Source organism: Amblyomma maculatum, chromosome 4, assembly GCF_055883805.1.
Source record: "Amblyomma maculatum isolate TAMU_Amacu chromosome 4, ASM5588380v1, whole genome shotgun sequence".
Taxonomy (NCBI): domain Eukaryota; kingdom Metazoa; phylum Arthropoda; class Arachnida; order Ixodida; family Ixodidae; genus Amblyomma; species Amblyomma maculatum.
Window position 1 is genome coordinate 39475160 of NC_139347.1, and position 22821 is coordinate 39497980.

A 22821-nucleotide genomic window follows, 5' to 3' on the forward strand; every position below is an offset into this window, starting at 1 on the left:
CCCTGCCAACATGTCACGAGAAGACCATAATGGGCGGCGCCTGGCGCGGGTGGAAGCCTTGGCCCGCCATTATGGCAACAAATCAGGTGTGTTCTACGTGGATGCCTCGGGCCCCCACCCGGGGGGTTGGTACACGGCCGCTGTCGTTCACAACGGGAACACAGTCGATGGCCTTACATTCAAGGCCAAATCTATAACACACGCTGAAGAGGTAGCCATTGCACTCGCCGCCTCAGACCACACTTCTAAATATATCATCACCGACTCACGAGGGGCTTGCCGGAACGTCGCCCAAGGGTGGACCACCCGCTTAGCTTATAGAATATTTCAAAATTGCTGTCGGGACACGGACCCCGCGTGCCGATATCTCGTCTGGGCTCCTAGCCACCAGGGTCTTGCAGGGAACGAGGCAGCTGACGCAGCCGCCACTAGGGAAGCAATGCTGAATTGCAGTGAAAAGTTTGAGCTATAAATAAGTGAACACAAGAAGTTGTAGACACCAGAAACTTTATATCACGTTTTCACTAGTATGTGTCCACCAGATTCGCCCGGCAGGAATGGTTTTCTTTCTCCTCTCCCCCTGACCAGCCAGTGCCCTCCGCAGCACGCAGTCAACTTGAGTTTACGCTGTTGAACATTAATACGAAGAACTCCGGCTGGAGTCATCACGCCGCACCCGGCGCTCGGTCTTGGTCGAGGCAACGCTGCGATAAGGCCATGCTAGAAGAGGCGCTGCAGTTGAACACCTTGGCGAAGTCGGCGATGTTCCTCAAAGGGACGTTACACAGGTCCCTTGGCGAAGGCCTGTGGAGCAAAAAGAAGTTGCTTGCAGACGTATTGGAGCGCAACGTGGTGGCACCCGATATAAAACGGGAAAAACGGGTCACCTTTGCGTGTTGCTTACTACATTGTGAACACGCAAAACTCTCACAGGCGCTGACAGGATGTGATCAGCCCATCCGCGACCAGTCCACTGTGTGAATGATATCACAAGTCTGCTTATCCGTGTTGTTGCGACACCACAAGGAGGGAGACGGAGACGAAATCAAACAGAACAATGCTCACTATCAACTGATAAAAATTATTGGGACATGCAATACATAGAAATAATGAGAGAACTGTACAAAAGGAACAAAAAGCACATTACATGCGCAGTCCAGATGATTATAAAACCTAGTGACAAAAAAAAAAAAATGCACCTGGAGCATCCTAACGATTCAAATCTTATCTCAATTTCACAAGGAAAGTGCATTTTTCATGATAGTTGAACTGTGCGTCAAGTAACAACGATAGCGCATTCATGCAGTTATCAGCTTATTTTATTATTCTAATAGCTTCCATACCCTTTCGGGCTGTCTCGTCTCTGTGCCTGCACAGAATGCGCGTTTTTTCGAAATGTGGTGTGCACTTGTGACTGTTAACATGCTTGGTCAAGTGTATATGTCCCCGAACAGCAATCAAGCGACCAGCATGTTCAAGGAGGCGCACGTTTAGATCTCTGTCTGTCTCTATACTGCAAGCCACAACGGTACAGGCCTCAACCAACTATCATCATCCTACGGCAACCTCGGGCGAAGCCTTCCGCACCACAGGTGGTGGGTTTTTGGGGAGCGGGCTTTTCTCATAAAATCTGGCTTACTCCGCCCCCCCCCCCCCCTCCCCAGGTCCCCAGGGCGGGGTCACAGTGCCAGGACGCGGCGACTGCGCCACCCAGGTGGGTCAAAGCCTGACTCGAGCAGAGCTTCTAACATCTATCTTCTATTCATCCCGAGTTCACTTCGGAAATGACCATTTCCCCCATGGGGTGTCCACAGTCTTCCAAGAACTTCATTACAAGGTGGCGTTTTCTCGTTCGGGGTGGAACCACAGTTCTTTCCTGATCTTGCCCTTCACCTCGAGGAGGCATGGCGTCTTTGCGCTGAGGGCTGCGTGGCACCTTGAATGTCACACTTAGTAATTCATCTCGGCGAGTGCCAAGACAAACTTTTTCCTTGCTTCGCTAGGCAGCAGGTTTGGGTGCCTTATCGTGCGTATGGGATGCCTGGCAATTGGTACTGTTTAGGCGGTCTAGGAGCGAGGTGTGGAAGCGAGGTGTGGATGACACATTCTTAAAAGATATGTTTTGCGCTTTCCCGCATTTCATTTCATGTGAACCAATTATATAAGAAAAATTATGAAAAGAACGCGGATTGAAAAGGCGGTGTTTAGAGGCTATCGCCGCAACGCTCACAGCTTTTGCTTATCACTACAGATTCAAGCCATGTTTAAACGCCACAATTTTTTTTTTATAAACTAGGCTTCGGAGAAAGGAAGGCGCATTATACTTTTGGATGGACACCTACGCTTATTCAGGTGAAGGTCACACCACCTTTTTAGAGGTCAAGTGGGCGGACGTTTTGGGGAAAGGAAGTCACCACTTTTTCCTTGAAGGTCAATGGCTAGCCACACTGACATTGTGTGCTGTTTTATAGGAAACGAGATACAGTATGTCACATTTTTCTCCGTGCACACCTTAACTGCAGTGCAACAGATTTGTCCTGCTCCTTTAAGGTCAAATGGAAGCCCACACTGACTCTGACCCTAGGTGGAGTGAATTTGTTTTCATTTCAATCCCTGTATTTTAGCCAGCTAGACTGAATACGCGACACACTTTTGTAAACAAAGTACTAGTGGATATCCTCTGATGGTGATGCATTATTGAATATTTTTAACGTGTTATTGATAAGAAGGTTCGAGGAAAGGTTCCTGGATGGTTATAAGTGTATTCTTGTTACTCTGGCTGCTAATCGCGCATATCAATGAATTTACCAGGCTAAGGGAACCTGGTAAGAACAAGTAGCAAAGGAAGCTTTTTCTTCACCGAAAAATAATTTGAAGCACTATAGTGTTTTACGGCACCTTGAAGTGTGCTGCAAATGTTTTCGATGACTTCCCTCTTGTTGGATTTGAAATATACGTACGGGAGACGAAATAGCCGCACAAGTACGAAAGTAACTTTTAATTCATTGCCAACATGCAAACACCGCATATATACCTTTCCAAGAATTCGAAACATATATGCTCGAAGCATACATTGAGGTGTAGTATTTTTCTCACGTATCGAAATTGCTCGCAGTATAGTCTCGGATATTGTACATTGACAAATTTTAATAATATATTTCGAATACTGAGATAGAAATTTGACGAACGTATACTTTCAATATATTTTGAGCGCATTCATGAATATAGTACGTTTAAGATACATTAAAAACCTGCATCTCGCTGCATATTTCAAACGTATTACTTTGTGGTAAGGGACGTTATGTGCTCTTTGTTCCTTTGGTTTTGTTTTCTTCTTATTGTCCCAATAAATTTTGTCGGTTGCTAATCGCCCTTGTGTCGCAACAATGTGAATCCGTGCCAACTCACTAAATTATATACCCTTTTGCAAGCCTACTTACATTAATAAATTGAACAAATCTGACTGCTGGTAGTCCATTCTTTCTATGGTGCACTTTTTTATGTGAACCAATGAACCGGTTCACAGTAGTTGACAATGCTTCCATGTTTTAAGAAGGCCCACGACTTTTCCAAGTTTGATTGCTTAATAAGTTCTGGTCAAACCATTTAAGGTCATTCACTGCAACTTTCTGTCAACGACTGCTGCGCCAAAGAACATATCAAACTGCCCTATTTATTCTTTTACAAGTCACTCTCCAGATTCACCGGTCGACCAATACGCAAGTTACAGCTAAGGCAAGGTGCAAACTCAGCTGGAAAGTAGAAAGGAGAACTATGCCAGGTCACCAATGACACTACTGCACCATGTCTTGCCTTCCGAGGGGCGCATTTATTATTGACACTTCCAGAGGACAGTCAGGGAAAGGGGGAGGAGAGGGGGGTGGCGGTGCTACTTGATCAATAAATTTATAGGGCTTTCTTTGTCGAAAACCTTGCTCGATCCGTTTAATGATTTTTCTACAAAGAAATTACAGCTCAATAATGGCAGCGTTTGGGCGAGTTGGTTAGACATGTTAAACCTCGTGTGTCTGTCTCTTTCTGTTGTCCGTTGTTTTTATGCGCTTTCCAGGTTTAAAATTACAGCTGAAAGTGGTCCCCTCCCCCATCCCTTCCCCTGCACATCCTTAAATCCGCCACTGCTGTGTTCTGTAGCAACTTATTAATCCTTAAGAATACAGCAGTTGCTACCGCAGTTAATGTTGTTGTTGTTGTGTTGGGTTTAGTGGCGCATAAGCAACTCAGGCTATCATGCGCCAACTTCAAGGTTAAGAGTGTTGCATGCGCAAGGACTTCACGTGCCGCTTCTTATAGAAAGCGACGCAAAATATGCTTCGAAAAGAACAAAAAGAGGTTAAAATATTCTTATCAGGCCTTCAGTCCGTCGACCATGCGAGAAAAGCTGACATTTTCGCTCAGCTGGCCGGCTAGTGGGCAGCCATTCTTCGATGCAATTTGGCGAGCCGTCGTCTGTATGAATCACCCGATTTCGATATCGTCAAAAAGTGTAACAGATGCAATAGCGCCTCTCCGAACGCAGACCGTCTCACTAGAGAGTGGCCTCGGGCAAGCTCCGTCTACATTTGCCACACGCTTTTGCACTCCGTGGACAAGGGTGAAGTCAGTGGTCTTCCGATTTCTAAATCATGATTGGTGCTTCGATATCCGTTAGGGTCTCTGTCTGTGCCATATACGGCTCAAAATCAGAGCCGCGATAAAACGCATCCTTTGGCGGTAAACAAGAGAGAGATAGGTCGCCCACGCAACATGCCTTTGTTCAACCGCCCTATCTGCCCGAACTTCCCTCAGAACAAAAGCATGTAGCAGCGCTTCCAGCTGCGCGAAGCGACAGCTGTAGAAGGCGGAAGTTCTGCACAAATAACATCCGCCCAGACAGAATTCCTATGGAACGCCGGGATAGCATGTCGCATATTATACGAGCAGAGCTTCGGCGCTTTGCATCGCGTTGCCAACCAGCGTGTTGTTTCCTAACGCTTACGCGGAAGCACTGTACTTAGCAACGCATAGTTATTAATAGCCGGGGTGCGGATGGGTGGCGCAAGTGCTTTATACTGCTGGTCAGCTATTTCGCAATCATTTGCAAGACCGCACCCACGTTACGCTGCCGTCTTTCGCTTTCACAACTGCCTCGTGGCAAGTACTGACGTGTCTATTCGCTGTTTCCACGACATTATAAAAAGTTATCTGCGAAAGTGCGGAACAGTATGCAGATAAACTGCCCTGAAAGCATTATCACACTTTGGAATTATCCAGCCTCCCGTGCGGCAGGTGCACCTCCATTACGTTCCGTAAAGTTGTTAGTTAAAATGGAGCAGGTATTTACGTGCCGTTATAGCCATAACTTCACCCATGTATACGAACCAACTCTAGCGATACTTACGGAATTAACATTGGGGCAGCATCAAGACTTAAAAGCATGGAAATGCCCTGCGGCGATAAGTATGAAAAAGAAATAAATCTAAGGCACAAAGAATTCGGACATTGGTCTCTAAAAATGTGTCAACTATATAGACTTTCCATTTTTAAGTAACAATTGGTTAGGCTTTTGCCACGAATTGAAATGCGTACGATCGCGGTATCCAGCGCTGATGATAGTTGAAGATCGCCCCGACGCGGCAGCCCGCCGACCTTCCCACGGGAGGCTTGAATCCTAAAGTTGCTTACTAATACTACTGCACTGATAACGGTGTATTTCAATTGACGCCAGTGAGATTTTAAATAAGTCGCTGTCATAGCAAGAGCGATTTAAGCTCTTGAATGAGACAGACGGCGAAATGGCACAAATAGAAAATACCTTTCACGGGCACTTATGGAAGTCTATGGCGGTGCGGTGCTCAAGCCTCAAACTCACAAGCAAGAAATTGCTAGACGTTTCCGCAACTTTCTTGTAAACGACTTCTGGTGATTCTGTGGCCTTCTATCAATGTATGTGTACTCTATGGCAGGCAACTAAATGTGTTATACTCGAAACCACAAGAAATAAAAAAGTCACAGGGAATAGCAGTTTGGAAGTGACTGCAGTGAACCTTCTGAAAGAAGACTGGCTACATAAGTACATCAGTCACACTTAGCTTCTGTGTGAATTAAGGACTGCCGATTATGAGGTTGAGGTGGAAAATTCAGTTCTGTTTTACGTGGTTTAGCTTAGAATGTACATTTATGGGTCTGGTCATTTGGGGTATAATTACTTTGCCTGAACTACTGGCCCCTCAAAGAGTAAGACTAAACACTTCTCTTGAGGGTTGCTACATTTAGTCTCGGTTACTATTTTATGCGTAATGTGTGGGAACGTAAACAATACGTCCATATGACGAAAAATTTTCTGGAAAAGGTGGTGGCGTGCACGTGCCTCTCGGGCCGTTCCTCCATGGCACATAGGAAGAAGCAGTACGCAACGAAGAATAGCCTGTCGGCGTCGCCCTCGAAAGGCAAGCCGGCGGAAAATTCACCGATCCGGTCTTCCACCCGGCGAGCGCGGAACATGTCCCACGAAAGACGAACGGACAGCGCGGTACGCCACAGTTCCTCGGAGCCCGGCAGGCCGAGGCAGCGGGTGGTGTTCCGGAACGACTCCTTGCTCTTGTAGGACCACCAACTCGAGATGATGCGCCGGCCCACGCGATTGAAGAACGCTCCTTCCGGACCCACAACTCTGCATCGCCGCCAGAATTAGAGTGAAAAAAAAAAAATTAATCGTTCTCAGCTTGGTTAAACCGATAATCCATTTGAAAGAGCGTCGGTAAAGGTGAAACCAAAGGACAGTCACTTCCACCATGATGGACGATGTACACCAAGGTGACTCTGTATGGGCAGAGGGTGTATTATGATATATACATAGCTTGCCTATTGGTAGAGTGTTGCCGTGCTGTTTCGCCAAGGACACCCTCAAGGTCAGGCGTCGCACAAGATTCGGGATCAGGTTTGGCCGAGTGATGTATAGTGAACTAAAATACACACAGGGCAAACTGCCCCGCCTGGACAAAGAAGGGGCATATCCACGAAGCACCCTGTTAATGAAGAATGCCTTCTGAAAGCTGCAGACGAGGAGCTTTGTGCAAGTCCGTTGTTTGTTCTTTCTATAATGTCTCAAGTAGGAAAGATATGGCATGGAAACGTAAATTGTAAATTTGTCTATACGCGATGCGCAAAACGCCGACAACGCCGCCTGTCGCCAAAGCCGCAAATCGTAGGCGGGCTCAGTCGGGCGCTGTTCATGTCAGCGTCTATGCGCGCGAGTCGTGTTTTCGTCTTTGGTCGTGGCTCAATCAACCTTTAGCAATGTCCGGGAAGAATTGCTGCGCAGTTTGTTTTACGAGCAGACATAAAACCTTGCCAGGAACACGTTTGTATCAGTTTCCAGTGATGCTTCACGAGAACGACGGCGGCCGTGAATCGTGGTTTTTCGACGCAGAAAGCAAGCTATCGCACCGAATGACATTTGTTCAGGTTAATGTCATTTTTTCGACGCGCTGCTACACGACCAAAGATAATGCTATTTCAAAAGTATGGTAACTGCAATTGACATGCAAATGTTGGTTTGCCTTCAATATGTTGCGATAGGTGACTGCGCTGTAAACGAAAGCAGCCTTTAAATTGACATTCATGTCTTGCATGCCTTGTAACCAGCCTGTTGATTAGGACTATCAATTACGAAGTTAGCGGCAGTGTCGGCGGCGTCTGTTTACAAAAGGGCACTGAAGGTGCGCACGTCTGCGCTCGACTGCGAAAAGCGTACGAGTTTCAACATCGCGTACACTTTGCGCACTGAAGCAAGTGTCCAGAGCAACACGTAAAATAAGCGGTATCTAGTGTACTGTCCTAGGCCGCTTTTATAGAGCCTTCGAGTATCGCCATACGACAGCCCCGTTGACTGCCGCACGTTTTCGCCAGATTGTTCGCTCGGCGTATTAAGGCTCGTCGAAAAATGCCCGAGCTTGGCCTCATCAAGAAAGCATATGACAAATTCGTAACGCTTGCCACATCGTATACGGCGAGCTTATCGCAACGACGCTGCCCGCAAAAGCGGCCGACGACGGCGATAGGCCATGTGCTGGGCCCTAGTCGTCGCTATGCCTAAACGATTTCGCATCAAAGCCGTAGCTGGAAGCGCTTTGGAAATAGTAAATTTATTATTCATAAAACTGCCTTATAGTATCAGTTCAATTGTCTCCCAAATTTTCTTACAGCAAACGGAAGGTGTAACTTCGGCGACGCCTTAGCAGCGGAGCTTGAGAACGAAATCGGATGAGCAGAAAATTACTCGTATTACCAGTTCTCACTTCTTCCAAAATTTCGTTACATAACAGCGATCGTCAGTAAAGATAATATTTTTATTCCCTCTTCAGGTTAAGCGCTTATTATTCAAGATCAACAGAGCATGCTTTTCTGAAGGTGGCGAAAGAAGTTCGCCGTGTCGATGACTCGGCGCCGACGGACCGTGGCAGCATGCAGGAGCGACCTGTTCCGTCCGCGCTGGGTGCGGTGGATACGAGTTGGCTGGCAGCGATGGGTGCCAGTTTTTTTTTTCTTTTTTTTTTTTACGATGATATTTGGCATATTTCACATATATGACTAGCTGCACAATTATAGGAGCACAGTAATATTTAATGCAGGTGGCACGTTTGTAGTTTATTTTGGGTGTATCCTCTCCCCGAGTGCCTGGTGTCGACATAACACATTTCCTCGTTGATCGCATTCGGATGAGTAGACCTCAAACTCATTCGATGCCTAATGTCGTTTTCATCGAATGTCATTATATTTTCTCATGTAGCAGCAAACAAATATAATTTTGAACGAGCGTCATTCGATGGAAAAGGCATTAAATGTGCCGTGTAGCAGGCCTGATCAGTGATACTATTTTTGAGTGTTTTCTGCTTGTCACTGCACCTTCCGTGAACACTTCTTGTTTAAACTTGGTTGCCTCCGCTGCTAGGAATATACAATACGCATTAGATTTATGAACCGCTTAGCCAGACAATCTTTAGCATACACTGACATCGCACAGCACACGGTTGCATTTTGCGTTTCGCCTCCAGTTAAACGCGGGCGGCGTGGTCAACTTCCGTACCGATAACTCGATCTTCCTCAGTAGCCGGAGCCGCTGCGGCAGGTTATTGAACAGACATTTTCCAATATGCGTTTTGAAACATGCCATGCAATTACTTTGAAGAACAGAGCCAGAGTTCCTGTTGGCTGGCAAGATTACGAAAACATAACATGTCGGTGCGCTTGATATTCAGTCCAAAGGTTCTAGAGCTTGTTATAAAGCGCGCTGTAATTCTGCAGTTGGGCGTGATGGTGATACAAATGAAATGAAGATGATACTACAATAATAACATAGGATATGAACTTTAAATCTAATATGCTCTTGGCTAACCTGTGATGCAGCTTTTCAGATATTGCCTCTGCTGATATCTCACTCACCCATGAAATTATCTACCCGATCTGCCTTTTTGACGACGGAATAGATGAAATCCATCGTGTACAGGCAGCGGTAAAGCGCAACCATGAAAAATTTGAACTCTTGCTACAGGAGCCCAATATGCGCTATTTTTCTGATGCTCAGAATGCTGGTTTGCAAGCTCGCTTGCTTTTCCTGTGCTCGCACCGGTACGAAACCGCTCGCAGTTTCGACGCTGCCTAGTTTGTTGTAGCAATTTATTGCATGTAAACGAAGCAAGCGTGTACGATGAAGCAAAGAAAGAACATTGGTTCATAGGTCAAGGAATGAACGAATTAACGCGGCGTTGTAAGGAAAGTGGGGCACTCAAAATGAGCTCCACTTCGTACGCAATCTTGTTGACGCCAGCCTGCAGGAGACACTTGATGCATATATGGAGGCGATGTAGTTTCAGACGGCTTTGATAACGAACACATGTCCACCATGATAAAGGGCGATCCCCTTGTGCACTGTCACCGCGGGAGTGCCCGCGAGACGCGCACAAACGGCAGATCGCACGCGCGCACCACGGCCACGCTTGCCGTACTTGCCGCATGAGGCCCGCCTCGGGTTCCGACGGCCGCCGCTACGCGGCTTTCAGTGGCGCCCCTATAGGCGCTGCGCATGGCGTATAGTAAAAAAGTCGTATCGGTCACACTTTCTTCATGGATATCTGAACCCAGCAGGGAGGGAGGAAGGTGGCAGTGAAAGCGGAAAGAGAGAAAGAAGTGCCGTAGTGGAACGGGGCTACAGAGTAATTTTTGTAGAAGAACGGCAGATTGGGCGAGTTGGTGGCTATACATAACGCGAAGTAATCCAAACAGCGCAGAGGACAGAACAAGGAGCAATTAAACGAGACAAACACGGCGCTGTTCAGCTCCTTGTTCTGTCCTCTGCGCTGTTCGGATTACTTCCCGTTAGAGTAATTTTGACTACCTGGGGATCTTTAACGAGCACTGAAATTGAACATAGCACACGGACGCCTCTCCGGACGCCTCCATACCTTCACTTGCGCAAGCATGATAAAGACATTCTGGAGGTTACTCTCTGCAAGATGATCAAGAGGCTCCTTGCACTGGGGGTGGTGAACGCCTATCGGGAGCTATACGCGAGGCGCATCTCACTAATCAATACACGCGCCCTGGCCAGATCGTGTCCGGTCCTGGACCGGCTACGTATACAACATAACCATGGAGAGGCGTCCTCCGTGTTCGACCCCTTCCTACCAAAATGGACAGAGAAGACCACAACGGATGGGACCTGCGCGTGACGCCGCCAATATGGCTTCAAACACACTGTTTTCTATGTGGACGTTGAGGGCCCGCACTATTCCAGCGGAGAATGGTGCACGGCAGCAGTCGTTCATGAAATACAGGTTGACGGCCTCACTTTTTCGGTGGAGGCGAAAAGCAAGGCGCCCGTGTGCTGTGCGATGTCAGTGCACGTTAAAGAACCCCAGGTGGTCTAAATTTCCGTAGTCCTCCACTACGGCGTCTCTCATAGCCTGAGTTGCTTTGGGACGTTAAACCCCACAAACCAAACCAAACCATCACTTTTAATGGAGGTAACAATCATCCTGGCTGCCTCCATCTAAATTCATCTTATCGGACTCCGAGGGGTCTGTCGGAATCATATCCTCTCTTTTCAAGGCATCTCTGCTTATTACCGGGACTCGTATCGTCAGCACACGGCTGCTAACATGCTGTTAGCGCCGCTGCCCAACCTGAGTGCCGCGTCGATGAAGGCTCGGCCGAGACCTGCGAAGCGGACGGCCGCCGGGAAGTTCTCGTGGAAGAGTAGCGGCGTCAGCGCTCCCAACGGCACGGCCACCGTGTTGCGCTGCAGTTTGACCAGCGGCTCGGCTAGCCGCTGCTGGACCAAATACAGCATGGCGTCCTTTTCGGCAGCTGTGACAGGCCGCGTCACCGCATCCAAAAGAAAAGGCGCTGAGAGGGCGCGCAGCGCCAGTACATTGAGCAGAAACGGCGTCGCCCGGCGCGGCTCCCACATGGACGAGTTGCTGAGCATCGGCGTCAGCGACCGCGTGGACGCGAAGTCACCTGCATACGAGATAACTCACTCACTAGCTCTAGGGACAACCTCAGAGATCCGCAAGGGGAAATGTCAGAAGCTTTCAGGCTACATTCACGCCGAATTTATGTTTGCTTCCTTAGGCACCGCGTCCACTGATATGGAAAGCGGCGCGTGAACGACAGACATAATGTGAAAAACCGTTTAACGCTATGTGATTATTTTAAAGGGCCACTGACCAGGGTATGAAATTTTAAACAAACAAGCCCAATGCATCGATCAGGTATCTGAGGTACCCTCTGCCAAGTATTACAGCGATGCGAGCGCCGAAAAACAACAAAAACACAAATCAAACCTCTCTCATGCGCCCCTTCGGAAGGTCGGCTTCCTCGTTCTCGCTGGCTCGGCGAGCCAAAACCGGCTAGGAGGTGTTGGTTGAACCTTGCATATGATGTACCATCAGAGACGGCGTCCATTGGTCCGTATTCTTACACCGTGGGTCCGTCTCTGACTGGCGAGTGAAAGGTGGGCGTAGACTACTAATTGTGTCTGTAGCGGTCTCGCTGTGCGCTTTAGGTAGGTTTTGGGGAAAAGGACCTCAAGGAATGGTGGACACCTGTACCTAACCAGGTCATGGTCATGTTTTTTTTCGTAGGTTATTAAAGGCGCCTTATCTTTCAGACTTGAGTGAAGTAAAGGAGGTGGGAGTGAAAGCTAAAATAGTGAAAGAGGTCCCGTAGTGGAGGGTTGCGGAGTAATTTCGACCGCCTGGTGGCCTTTAACGTACGTTGACATCTCACAATACAGGGCTACCTTTCTGTTTAGTTGGGTTTTGTGGAAACGAATGTACACCTGCCAATATTTATAGTCCTTAAATAAAAACTTATTATTTTAGCTATTATTTTAGCGCCACATGGTAGGCTCGATCCCTATATTTTTTGTAGATGCAACGCCGTCTGGTGGAGTCGTAGAACCTAGAGATCTGCCGCGAAAGGGCCCCGTAACCGGTTTAAACAAATGTTTAAAATATCGCACGATAAAACAGCCGGACAGAGGTGCAATCGCGATATTGTCCACCTAATTCAAACTATTAAACCGTGTACAATCTTACTGAGCGATGATAAACCGTGCTTAACAGAGCTTTCGCTCGCATAACTATAGGTTCAATCATTCTTAAACATCCCCCATTTATTTAGGTTAATTGTATCACACGTGACTGATGAGCATAGCGCACTGTTAAGATGATTTTCTTCGTTTTTCTTTCGAACTTCGGAAGTCTTTACCAACATTTGCGTACGTGCGAGCTGTCACAATTTTAAAACAACGGAGAAAATTCGAGCCTGAACTCAAGAAAGATATCTGCTACAGTATAAAAATACGTGTTGCCTAAGCATTTGCCTCTTGAGAATGCCATTCCAATTGTTTTCTCGCAGAAATTGAGTCAGGCACGTCTGACAATGCTTAGTGCAGTACCAGGCAGAGTGACGTTTAGTCCCTCGAGTTTTTTCCGGGCTTCGGCGAAAGTACTATTGTCGAAGCTGACGAGATCACTCAAGCGCGCTGGCAGTTCGTCCTTGATTAGGTTCACCATGTCCCTTGCATCCAAGGTGTCTGACTTTGCAAACGTGGCTTTCGCTTGCTTTCTCATCATCAGAGCGGCGTTGAGAGCGATCGGGTTGGCAGACCTGCAAAGCGCCGCGCGCTGTTAGGAATAAGATCACTACGAGACTCGCTGCAGCTACTTTTATGGTTTTCTGAAGGAAAGGCAAATTCAGCAAACAGCTATAAAACTGGTTATGGTGCGTGCGGACATTGTAATATTTCTGCTTTGTGCATCAGAGTAAGCTTTAGGATCTCATGATCCGTTTTTAACGTAACACGTCGGGATAGTTGGTACGTATCCTATCTCGAAAATGGCGAAGAAAAGATAAAGACGGCCGATTTCGCGTGCTAAAGCCAAATGTGAATTATATGCGAAACTTCAGCTTTCACTTCGGCTTCTGGTCGTAATATTTGTTAGCATACAGTCGTAATTCTGTGAAAGACCCTTGGACATAGATATGAATCCCCCTTTAACCAAGCTGTCATTGGAACCCACTGGAATCCTTGCCAGTGGGTTCCAAGTTGGTTACTTGGATCCCAGTGGGTTCGAGTCCGATATGTGAAAAGTGTTGCGCGCCAGCAATTTAGCAGGTCCTGCCACGGCCGGCATCAGGCAGACATAGATGGACGGATAGATGAATAGACAGACAGAAAGAGACATCGGCAAGAACGGTGAAAGAGGCTTTTGTGATAATGCGCTAAATCAAAGACGAAGCAATAAGCTTCAAGACGCTAAAACAAACTAGAGTCCCTATAGCTTTCATTGCGAAAGCAATACTAATCTAGGTTTCGAGCCTTCAGCGTAGCGCGGCTGGTAGCCGCTGTGACGTCACACCCCACGTGACACTAGGGTGAGAGCTGGGCTACCAACTCAAGCGGTCGGCAGGAGCTGCCAACTTGGGTCTCTTGTTTCACATGGGACGGTTATGTCAGAGTCGGCCTGTTAGGACCCTGGCATTCACGTTACCCCTATAGGCCACTAAGGCACGTTCATACGGCTTGGTTATAGCGGGGCTTTATATGTGGGCTGAGGAAGAAGAAAAAGAGAAGAAGAAGAACGCTCAGTCACCCGCAGCTAATGCTTTCTCTCAATATTTGGTTCAGCAGCGATGGACCATTGTAATTTTTTTAAATATGTGATTCTTTTTCAGCTATTACTATCACATCACACCAAGGATATATAGGACAGAGCAACTTGCAGTGACACACGTGAATATTTCTTCGAATTCGGCGACCGATGAGTTTAGCTTTCCAGTGAGGTCAACGACCTCAACAGGAGAGACCACAAGGCAGTTGTAAGAGCTACACGGAAGGAACAGGCAAGCTCTGGAATCGAGGGTCAGAACGGGACAGATAACAAGGCCCTGCATGAGTCGCATGTATGTTCACGTAGGCACGCACCACAGCAGCTGGTGGCAGTGGCTGATCCTCTGGTCGGGCGGCAACCAAATGGCGGGTGGGTCTGCGTGCGCGGCCCAGTGCGGGTCGTGCGCGTCGAAGCCAAACATGGACAGAGCCCGGTAGCCGAGGTAGAGGAAGCCTCGAGGTATCGACTCCAACAGGAGCCCGAGAACCTCGAAGATCACATCCCTGAATGCCACGTGCGCCCTGGGCGTCCCAAGGTACCTGGACATGGTGCCTGTCCACTGCCAGGCCTTCAGCACGCCGTTCAGGGACGCCGCCGCAGTCTCCACGGTCATCAAAAGGAACCTGACGATCGCCGTCGAAAGCGGCCGTCACCATATTTAACAACCGTAACTTTGCATTCAGCGAAGGACTGTAGGTGTAGGACTATAACTAATTGAGATATCAGAGAGACTTTATTAAAATAAGTATATTAAGTTTTCAGCATATCCTGCGATTGGTTGAGCAAGGCAAGGGTATGCAGATAACAACTTTATTGATTCATGAGAGAATCAAATGACAGGGAGGAAGAAAGAGGAAGCAGGACGATGATGGGCCATCAGACCACTCTAAGTGGTCGGGCACGTTTGGACCTCGGTGATACCACGGGTCCATCGAACTGTTCGAAATTGTATCTGCGGCTACGAGCTGAGCCTCCCATCCATGTTGTTATACTTGCTAATGGGGACTTGGGTTCGTTCGGGGAATTCAGAAATATGTGACATCTCTGGTACTAGGGCATAAGTTACAGTGAGCAGAGGTTTCACTCCGAGCTATAATGAATGGAAGGCAATGAGTCGTGGATGTGAGCGTTTGTAGTCTTCCTCACAAAACCCGGTTGCTTTTAGGAAGAGATTTATGCGGTGGAGGGCACTTAGGTGGGAGCTTCTATAAAACAAAGTCAGGTCGTGGTAACTGATAAGTCGATTATTTCCACTGCGAGACGAGTGCAGTCCACTCTCAGCCCAGTTAAGGAGTTCTCGTCTTTGGGTCTTATCAGCCGTACTGCCTTGGTGTTCGCTCTGTGCAGGGACCCAGAAAAGATTGGTGAGGATATATTGAGACGGGGAGTTCCAAGAGTTTAGCAGCCGGGAGTCAATTTTGTTATTGGCATGATTAGCAAGGCAAGCTGATCATCCAGCTGTGAACACGAGAATCCAGACACTCCATGAGTGAGTTGTAAGGAAGGGGACGTAGGACAACAGGACAGGCGAGGAGGCAATGCTCTGGAATGACATATACGAACGGAGACGAAAATGGAAAAGTTGAGGTGTAATGAGATTGTTTGTTTCAATCCTAAGAAGCGTTTAGACAACTTTTAGATGTGAATGGGGGCGAGGTGCCTGCTGGTATAAAGTTAGCAGGTGTTCGTAGTATTTCTTAATTGTGTATTCGTGGGCCATCGCCTAATCCCACGTCAGAGGGCTTGACAAAATGATCACAGGCACCCGCGAGGATGCCAATATCGCGGGCTGTCAGCTCATTTCCTGTGATCCCTGGATGTAAAGGGACCCACCGTATGGTGAATAAGGACAGAGACAGAGGTGTCATCTAGTTCTGCTTTTAAGCCAGAAGGAATCGGATGGCGCTGGAACAAGCGAATAGCCACCACATGGTCAATATGAATGGTGTAAGAAGTGCGAGCAAGATCAGAGAGGGACATGATGACATTAATGATAGGCATATTTCTAAAGTAGGGATGGGAGGATTGCTGTATGAGCCACGTGTATGTAGGTCTGGCTGCCAAGGTACAGAGTGAGGGCTGTTGTTGATCGCCGGCAAAATATTTATAATCTGATATTGCGTGATTTCAATACATGGGTGAGCTCATAAAAGTTTTTCTTAGTGCGAGTGCGTACGGACTGGCTTGTTTTTCTTGCAACCCGGCTTGGTGTTTAACAACATGCCTAAACAGGTAATTAGTGAAAAGGTACACCCTTTGTCAGAAGTTTAGAGCCCAGGGGGTCTACTTCTGAGCGATACTATGTGGCTCGTAATGCATTCCCAGGTTTCCAAATTTGCTGAAGGCAAGAAGATTTTTCGTCTTACCCTCTCCAATGTCTAGGACTTCCACGATTGTTAAAAAAGTCATAATCTACGTCTTAAAAGCAAACCCATTGGGCTCAAAGCTTTCGACAAAGGCTGTACATGTTGATTGCCAAATTAACATTAATTTGGTGAGACATTTTGTAGATATGAGTGCCTAGAATTTTGCACGAAGAAACTCGCGGAAATTGATATACGTGACTCCCGCACGTTTCCCGCCAAACGATAAAGCAGTTCCAAGGGTCGTGAAAGGGTCCATAAACGTGCTCTGCATGCTCTGTTTTTCTAGCTTTCATATTGTGAATGGCTGCTATGCTCGTTTTCACTTTTCTGTGGCTATGCAGGAAAGTGAAGGGTTTTCGCCTCCTGAACGAAGACCTAAACGCAAGCGTCATTGTTAAGTGTCAGTGACACAGTATGGTGACCAAAGCCATTTTTTTTTTTTGTGCTCAGCCACAGAAAGGTGATCGGAGTATACTATAATAGTATAGCGACAAGCTAATGGCGTCAGTGGCCATCAGCCATACAGAGAAATTTCGCAACGCCTTAGCGCACATAGTGTCTCCACGTGTAACCACATCATTATGTGTAGCGCACATGTGTAATGACATGAAACGAACTGATAGCGTGTTTCCTGCTTTAAAATGTAACGTATGGCGCACAACGCAAACTTGCACATGCTGTACACATGCCTCTCTTTCCAAGGAATAGCAAGCATATATTCGTCCACCGAATCGTTGGACAAATACGTGCAAGCCGTCGCAAGCAAATGTACACAGCTTCCTCACCACCCTATCATGACCGATCCCCCTCCAAGAAAAAATAAATACGCGAAAAACAATTAACCGTTAATTATCAATACTTCCGGAGCATTACAGAGCAAAGAGGGATGAGATGACGAAGCATCAGCTGTGGAGGGAGGTTTTCGTGCCACACACGAAGTCCACTAAAAATATTTCAAATAACGTCGCCGACGTTGATGCGTGAACATTGAAGATATCGTAATTATTCCGACCGCTGAAAACTCTTTAAATGCATCGTGTTGCTGCAGCCGCTTACATTTATTGGGATATGAAGTGATAGCTCGACCGACTAACGCTAAACTGATTGCCCAGTGTTCTCATTTCGTGACTGTTCACTATTAAATTCGCCTCAAGAAACGAACTCCATCCGCTAAGAGGTTCAGCCCAGGCCCGATTTGCACTCCTAATTGGGTCATATATCTTATGTGACGTCTCATTTTCTTTTTTTTTTAATTTTGATGCACATTTTGTTTTTATTTAGTCCTATGTATGCAAAGCATAGCTTTTTGTTTTCGGTTAAAACCGAATTCCGAAAACTGAATTCGGCGATGCTTATCGTCTTTTTTTTATGCGTAAATTTAATATTTCATTTGGTGTCAGTTGGCTTCCTTCGTATGTACAGTGCTCTGCCACTTCATCGAACCGTTTTGAAAAATTTTCCCGCCTCAACCGAGGGCTCGTTAGCGGTGAAACCACGAAGAAAGCTTGCGCATTGTTGGTTTTTTATTACGTAGTCAGTTTGACAATAGTCTGCGATCAGAACCGTCGGCGACGAGATTGAAGGAGTTCATTTATTCACGAGGATGACCTGAGGCCTAGAGGGGAAGGGGGTGGGTTAGGTGAGGTTGAGGGCGCCAGACTCCGGCATGAAGTCTAGCAGGGCACTAAGCTTGCGCTTGGCGTTGATATTGGGGGCTGTCCAGTCTTCGCAAGTCTGAATGTGGTGAGCACATGTATAGCGGGCGCGGAGGCCAGCCGTGCCAGGACAGGTCCAGACCAAGTGCTGCAGGTCAACGGAGTCAGCAGGGCAGTTGGGGCAGCTGATCTTGGTTCGGCGCCATTGACTCAGGATGTCCGGTGTGTACGCTGCACCGGCTCGCGCCTTGTCAGTTAGACCTTGGGCAGGACGAGAGAGGCCGGAAGGGATCGGAGGAGTAATATAGGGGACAAGGTCCCGCAACAAACCCCTCCGCTCATGTTTAATACGCCATCTAGCGTCGCTACAAAAACACCAGATGGCGACACCACTGACTTTTTACAAAGGGACTAGCTAACATTATCATCATCAACCGGAAACTCCCCGTGTGCGTCTTTCGCTTTCTCAATCTCGTCGCATGCGCGGCCAAACCCAGTAAACATCACTGTCAGATTTACAACGTAGCAAAACAGACAGCAATGCGCAAGGTTTGTGCGCGTTTTCACCGGCTGAGGCGGAATTTCGTTTAAAAACGGTTTCCATAAAGTTGCAGAACACTGTATAAGGTATGCTACATGTGGCTCATTCCTGATGTAAGGGGCGTGTGGATTACCCTTGTCTTGCCACGCATACCTCCCACAAACTTCCTGGGGCAGGCTGCAGCGGTCTAGACGTGCCAAATGCTTCCGCTGTGCTTATCGTCGATCACTGCAGGAGGGCGGCCAAAAGGCACGTTCAAACTCCCCTCTCCCGCTATGGTTCTCTTATTAGCAGCACCCTTATTAGGCATGAACCGGTCCTGGCGAATGGTTTAAGAAGAAGAGAACCACAGAGACGAGCGCTGTGTCCGTGTGGTTCCCTTTTTTCACCTGTTTTACGTCGTACTATCAGCTGTTACCAACTCGCCCAGGTATTTCGAGAAGAAATTACATTACATTAAAAACATGTCCTTGCCATGCGCTTGTTGGCCAGTTTGACATCCGTACAAATGCACGCAATCGAACTGCGAGCCCGAGCTCTACTATCGTCGCAGGACTGCGTTTCGCACCTTCCTCCTGACTTGGCATTGATGGAATGGATGGCGCGTTCCAAGCGGACGACCTCGTGGGCGGCGTCTGCCATTCCGCCGAACATGGCGAGCGTCTGGGTGGCGTAGTGCTCCTGCGCCGACTCGTCTTCGAACCAGTGAGGCAGCAGGGCCGGCGAGTCGAGCACCGTGCGCAGAGCGTGCCTAACGTCACTCTCCACGACGTCGCTCTCCACGTACAGGAACGTCCACGCCCCAACGCGGTACTCGAAGTCCAACTACGTGAGGCACACACCGAAAGAAGGAGGAGGAGGAAACGCTTTGTTAAAGCTAAATCCTTAATAGGCTGTGTTGTGTCACCAAAAACTGAGGCCAAAATTACTCCGGCTTAGCTCGGCTGAGCCCGGTTATAGAGCTGCAGTCGACGCTATCGTTCTTCGCTGGTCTCCGCCGCGGCAGCTTGAAACGTTTACGTTTCCTACCTCTAGTGAAATCTTCGAGACCTCTACCGCCGAGTCGCTACAGGGCCCCTCGATGACCGAGGGAACGGAAAGCGCCTGCTAAAATATGGGGATATCACGCAGCATTGTAGATTGGATCGTGGACTGATATCCCCGCTAGACCAGAAATTAAACAACAGACAAGCAGTCGCGTTCGAGAGCGCACCTTGACGATGAGGTCGAACAAGTCCTCGGTCGACAGATCAGGTGCAGAGACGGGCCATCCGGTGAGTCCCAAGTGGTGGTGCATCGCATGCAAGATGTCCATGGAGCGGACGGATCCCGTGCTGCGGTAGCGCAGACAGTCGTCGCGCATCTTGCCCAGGCCACGGAACACAGACTCGTCCGAGAGCGTCCGCGCCATGACCGCGTCAAACTCGCTCTCCTGTTCTCAAATGCATCGTTGCGCGCTCTTATTACGCATGGTTCATCGCCGGCGGCGCTGAATTCAAGCCGCAAAAGCAAAACGACGTATGTAGTAGGAAATGAGATAGCTTCTGTTTCTTATTACGCGTTCTCAAAACACGTTTTAAAAATTCGCCGTTGGCGGTATAAGGCACGAGCTGCCACTGAGGAAGCGTGGAGTGCACCTGCTTCTGGATCTGTTCGTGGATTATGACAGCAGTAGTGTCTGCTGCTAACACGTGTGCATATGTCCGAACGGCTAATACAACACATTTACCCAGCATTCCGACATCATTTCCCAGTCAGCCCACAGTCATGCATCTCCACTTACGGCGTCCTTCCGCAGCAGCCGCACGCCATGTCGCTCTGCGGCATCAAACATGTACCATATAAAATTCTAGGGAGCACTTTGAACAAATAAACTGTGAGGAGGCGAAAGCATCTGTTGCGCGGTGGTCCGAAGCCCTCCACTATCGGCACCTCTCTATCTCTCTTTTTCACTCCCACCTTCCTCATTTTCCTTACGGCTCGGTGGTGGTGGTGAAAAACGTTTTCTTTGGTGAAGCCGCGAAATATTTGTTACAAAGGCTGGCCCGGCTCCTGATCACGGATGGTGGCCGGTAAGCTGTGCTTGATGGCAACTGCTTCAGCCCAGTCTCGAGTAGCCTCCTTTGTGAGGCCGGTTCTGAGCTGGAGACCACGATCTTACAACCCTCGTTGTACGTAAGGCCCCATTTGGCCAGTGGTTAAAACTATGGGCTTATGAACATATGTTCATAAGTCGGGGTTGCCCGAATGGGCTGGTACCCAGACAAGCTCTATGGGTCAGGATGGTTGTGAGAGGCAGTATGATCTAACCCAGGGCTAAATTTTGTATGGCAGTTTTAGAACCGCTAAGGATAAGGGAAGCAGTGGAAGAGACTACCGCGATGGCTATAACGGATTCTTTCACTTCTACGGATGTTCGGGCAATTATAGAGCCTTATGTGATGCGTTCGAAGCGGCTGGATACCGCGCATATCGCATTAGCTGAGCGGTGTGGATATTTTGCGGCGTCCACGTAAACCTTGTCGGGTTCGTTCGCATGTGCTCTGTGTAGGGCAAGTGCTCTCGCCTCTCGTCTGGCCTGGCTAAGAAGGGGGTGCATGTTTTAAGGAAGTGTGTGAACAGTGAGGTGATCGCGGACTGTCTTTGGAACTGCACAAGTTCCTACTGAAAGCTGAGCTGATTTATTTAGAGGAAGGGAAAGGCGCGGTAACTGTCTCACTTGTTTGTCTGTGGACACCTCAACCGCGCCGTAAGGGAAGGGAGGAAGGTGGGAGTGAAAGTGGAAAGAGAGAAAGAGGGTACCTAATGGCCTAAGTTGGAGAGAGGAGAGAATATGCCGACAGTTGGGGTAGTGGAGAGCCGTCGGTGGGCTTCCATCAGTTCGCTGAGGGTGTTTAGGTAAGCCTAGGGTTAAAATACGTTTCTCATGTGCCCGGCGTGGCTGTCAGGATGATGGACAGCTATAGTGGGACAGGACGCCGGACGTACGAGGCGACAAGGCTTTTGCCTTAATACCATTATTTTGTAGGCCTGGACTCTTAGGAACTATAGACAGCCGACTCGTATCTAGGCTTCCACGCTTTTCGCGTTTCGATGGAGGCGAAACGAAGTGGCGTCCGTGTGCTGTGCGATGTCAGCGCACGTCAAAGATCCCCAGGTGGTCGAAATTACTCCGTAGCCCTTCACTAAGGCTCCTCTTTCTCTCTTTCCACTTTCACTCACACCTTCTTTCCTTCCTTCCTTCCCTTACGGCGCGGTTCAGGTGTCCACAGAGCAAGTGTGGCAGATACTGTGCCTTTCCCTTCCTGTGAACCAATTATTATATTGCCACCTAGCGTTGCCAGGTGTGTACAACGAAGTGTCGCTTGCGTGTTTTGCGTCTGTGCTGCTCACCGCTGTTGTATCGGAGCTAACCCCTTGCTATTCTTGATATCCTCAATCACCTTGTACGTGACATTCTGGTGGAGGTGCGGGGTAAGATCACCTATGCAAGAGTCTCCATCTGAAAGACGTCGCGCCAGCCCTGTGCCATTGGACACCCCCATGCATCGCTCCAGTCGACGGCTCCAGGGACTGTCTCCGGAGTTTCAGTCATCACCCGCCGCCATGACATCTAGTGCTTCTGCTCAGCAGGTAACGGGCGTCGCACCGGCCTGCAACTACACCTTGCAGGCCCCTCGGGTACCGAAGTCTTTCCATGGTGACCTCTTTGAGGATGTGGAGGACTGGTTCCTTCAGTTCGAACGTGTCGCTGCTTTTAACCAGTGGGACGATACTGCCAAACTAAGGAACGTCTACTTCATCCTTGAGGATGGCGCCCGGATCTGGTTCGAGAACCGAGAGCAAACGTTAACATCGTAGCGGGAATTCCGTCGTCAACTGCTCGAGGCCTACACTAGCGCGGATCGTAGCGAACATGCAGAACGTGTCATTCACTCTCGCATCCAGATGCCGAATGAGAGTGTCCAAGCGTACGTCGAGGACATGACGCGTCTCTTCAGGCGAGCCGATCCCGCCATGTCCGAGGACAAAAAGGTCAGGCACTTGATGCAGGGTTTGAAAGAGCAACTGTTCGCAGGTCT

The 22821-nt window shown here is 48.4% G+C and overlaps 1 protein-coding gene across 1 annotated transcript; it reads right to left on the reverse strand.

Annotated features, from left to right (window-relative positions):
- Window positions 1-665: 665 nt before the first annotated feature.
- LOC146190781 (uncharacterized) lies at window positions 666-20150 on the reverse strand. Its single transcript, XM_084600234.1, has 7 exons — window positions 19953-20150; window positions 19308-19564; window positions 14492-14800; window positions 12962-13173; window positions 11181-11517; window positions 6320-6670; window positions 666-804 (listed from the first exon to the last, which is right to left on the reverse strand). Exons 1-7 carry the CDS (start codon window positions 20148-20150, stop codon window positions 666-668), a joined length of 1803 nt encoding a protein of 600 aa, XP_084456360.1.
- Between the last annotated feature and the right edge of the window lie 2671 nt (window positions 20151-22821).

Bases quoted from the DNA above. Each gene is read 5' to 3' on its own strand.
- LOC146190781 (XM_084600234.1), bottom strand. From the start codon at position 20,150: ATGGCGCGGACGCTCTCGGACGAGTCTGTGTTCCGTGGCCTGGGCAAG. The intron at 19,565-19,952 runs GTGCGCTCTCGA...TGCCTCACGTAG, and splicing joins TGTTCGACCTCATCGTCAAG to TTGGACTTCGAGTACCGCGT. The intron at 11,518-12,961 runs GTACTGCACTAA...TCTCGTATGCAG, and splicing joins ACTAAACGTCACTCTGCCTG to GTGACTTCGCGTCCACGCGG.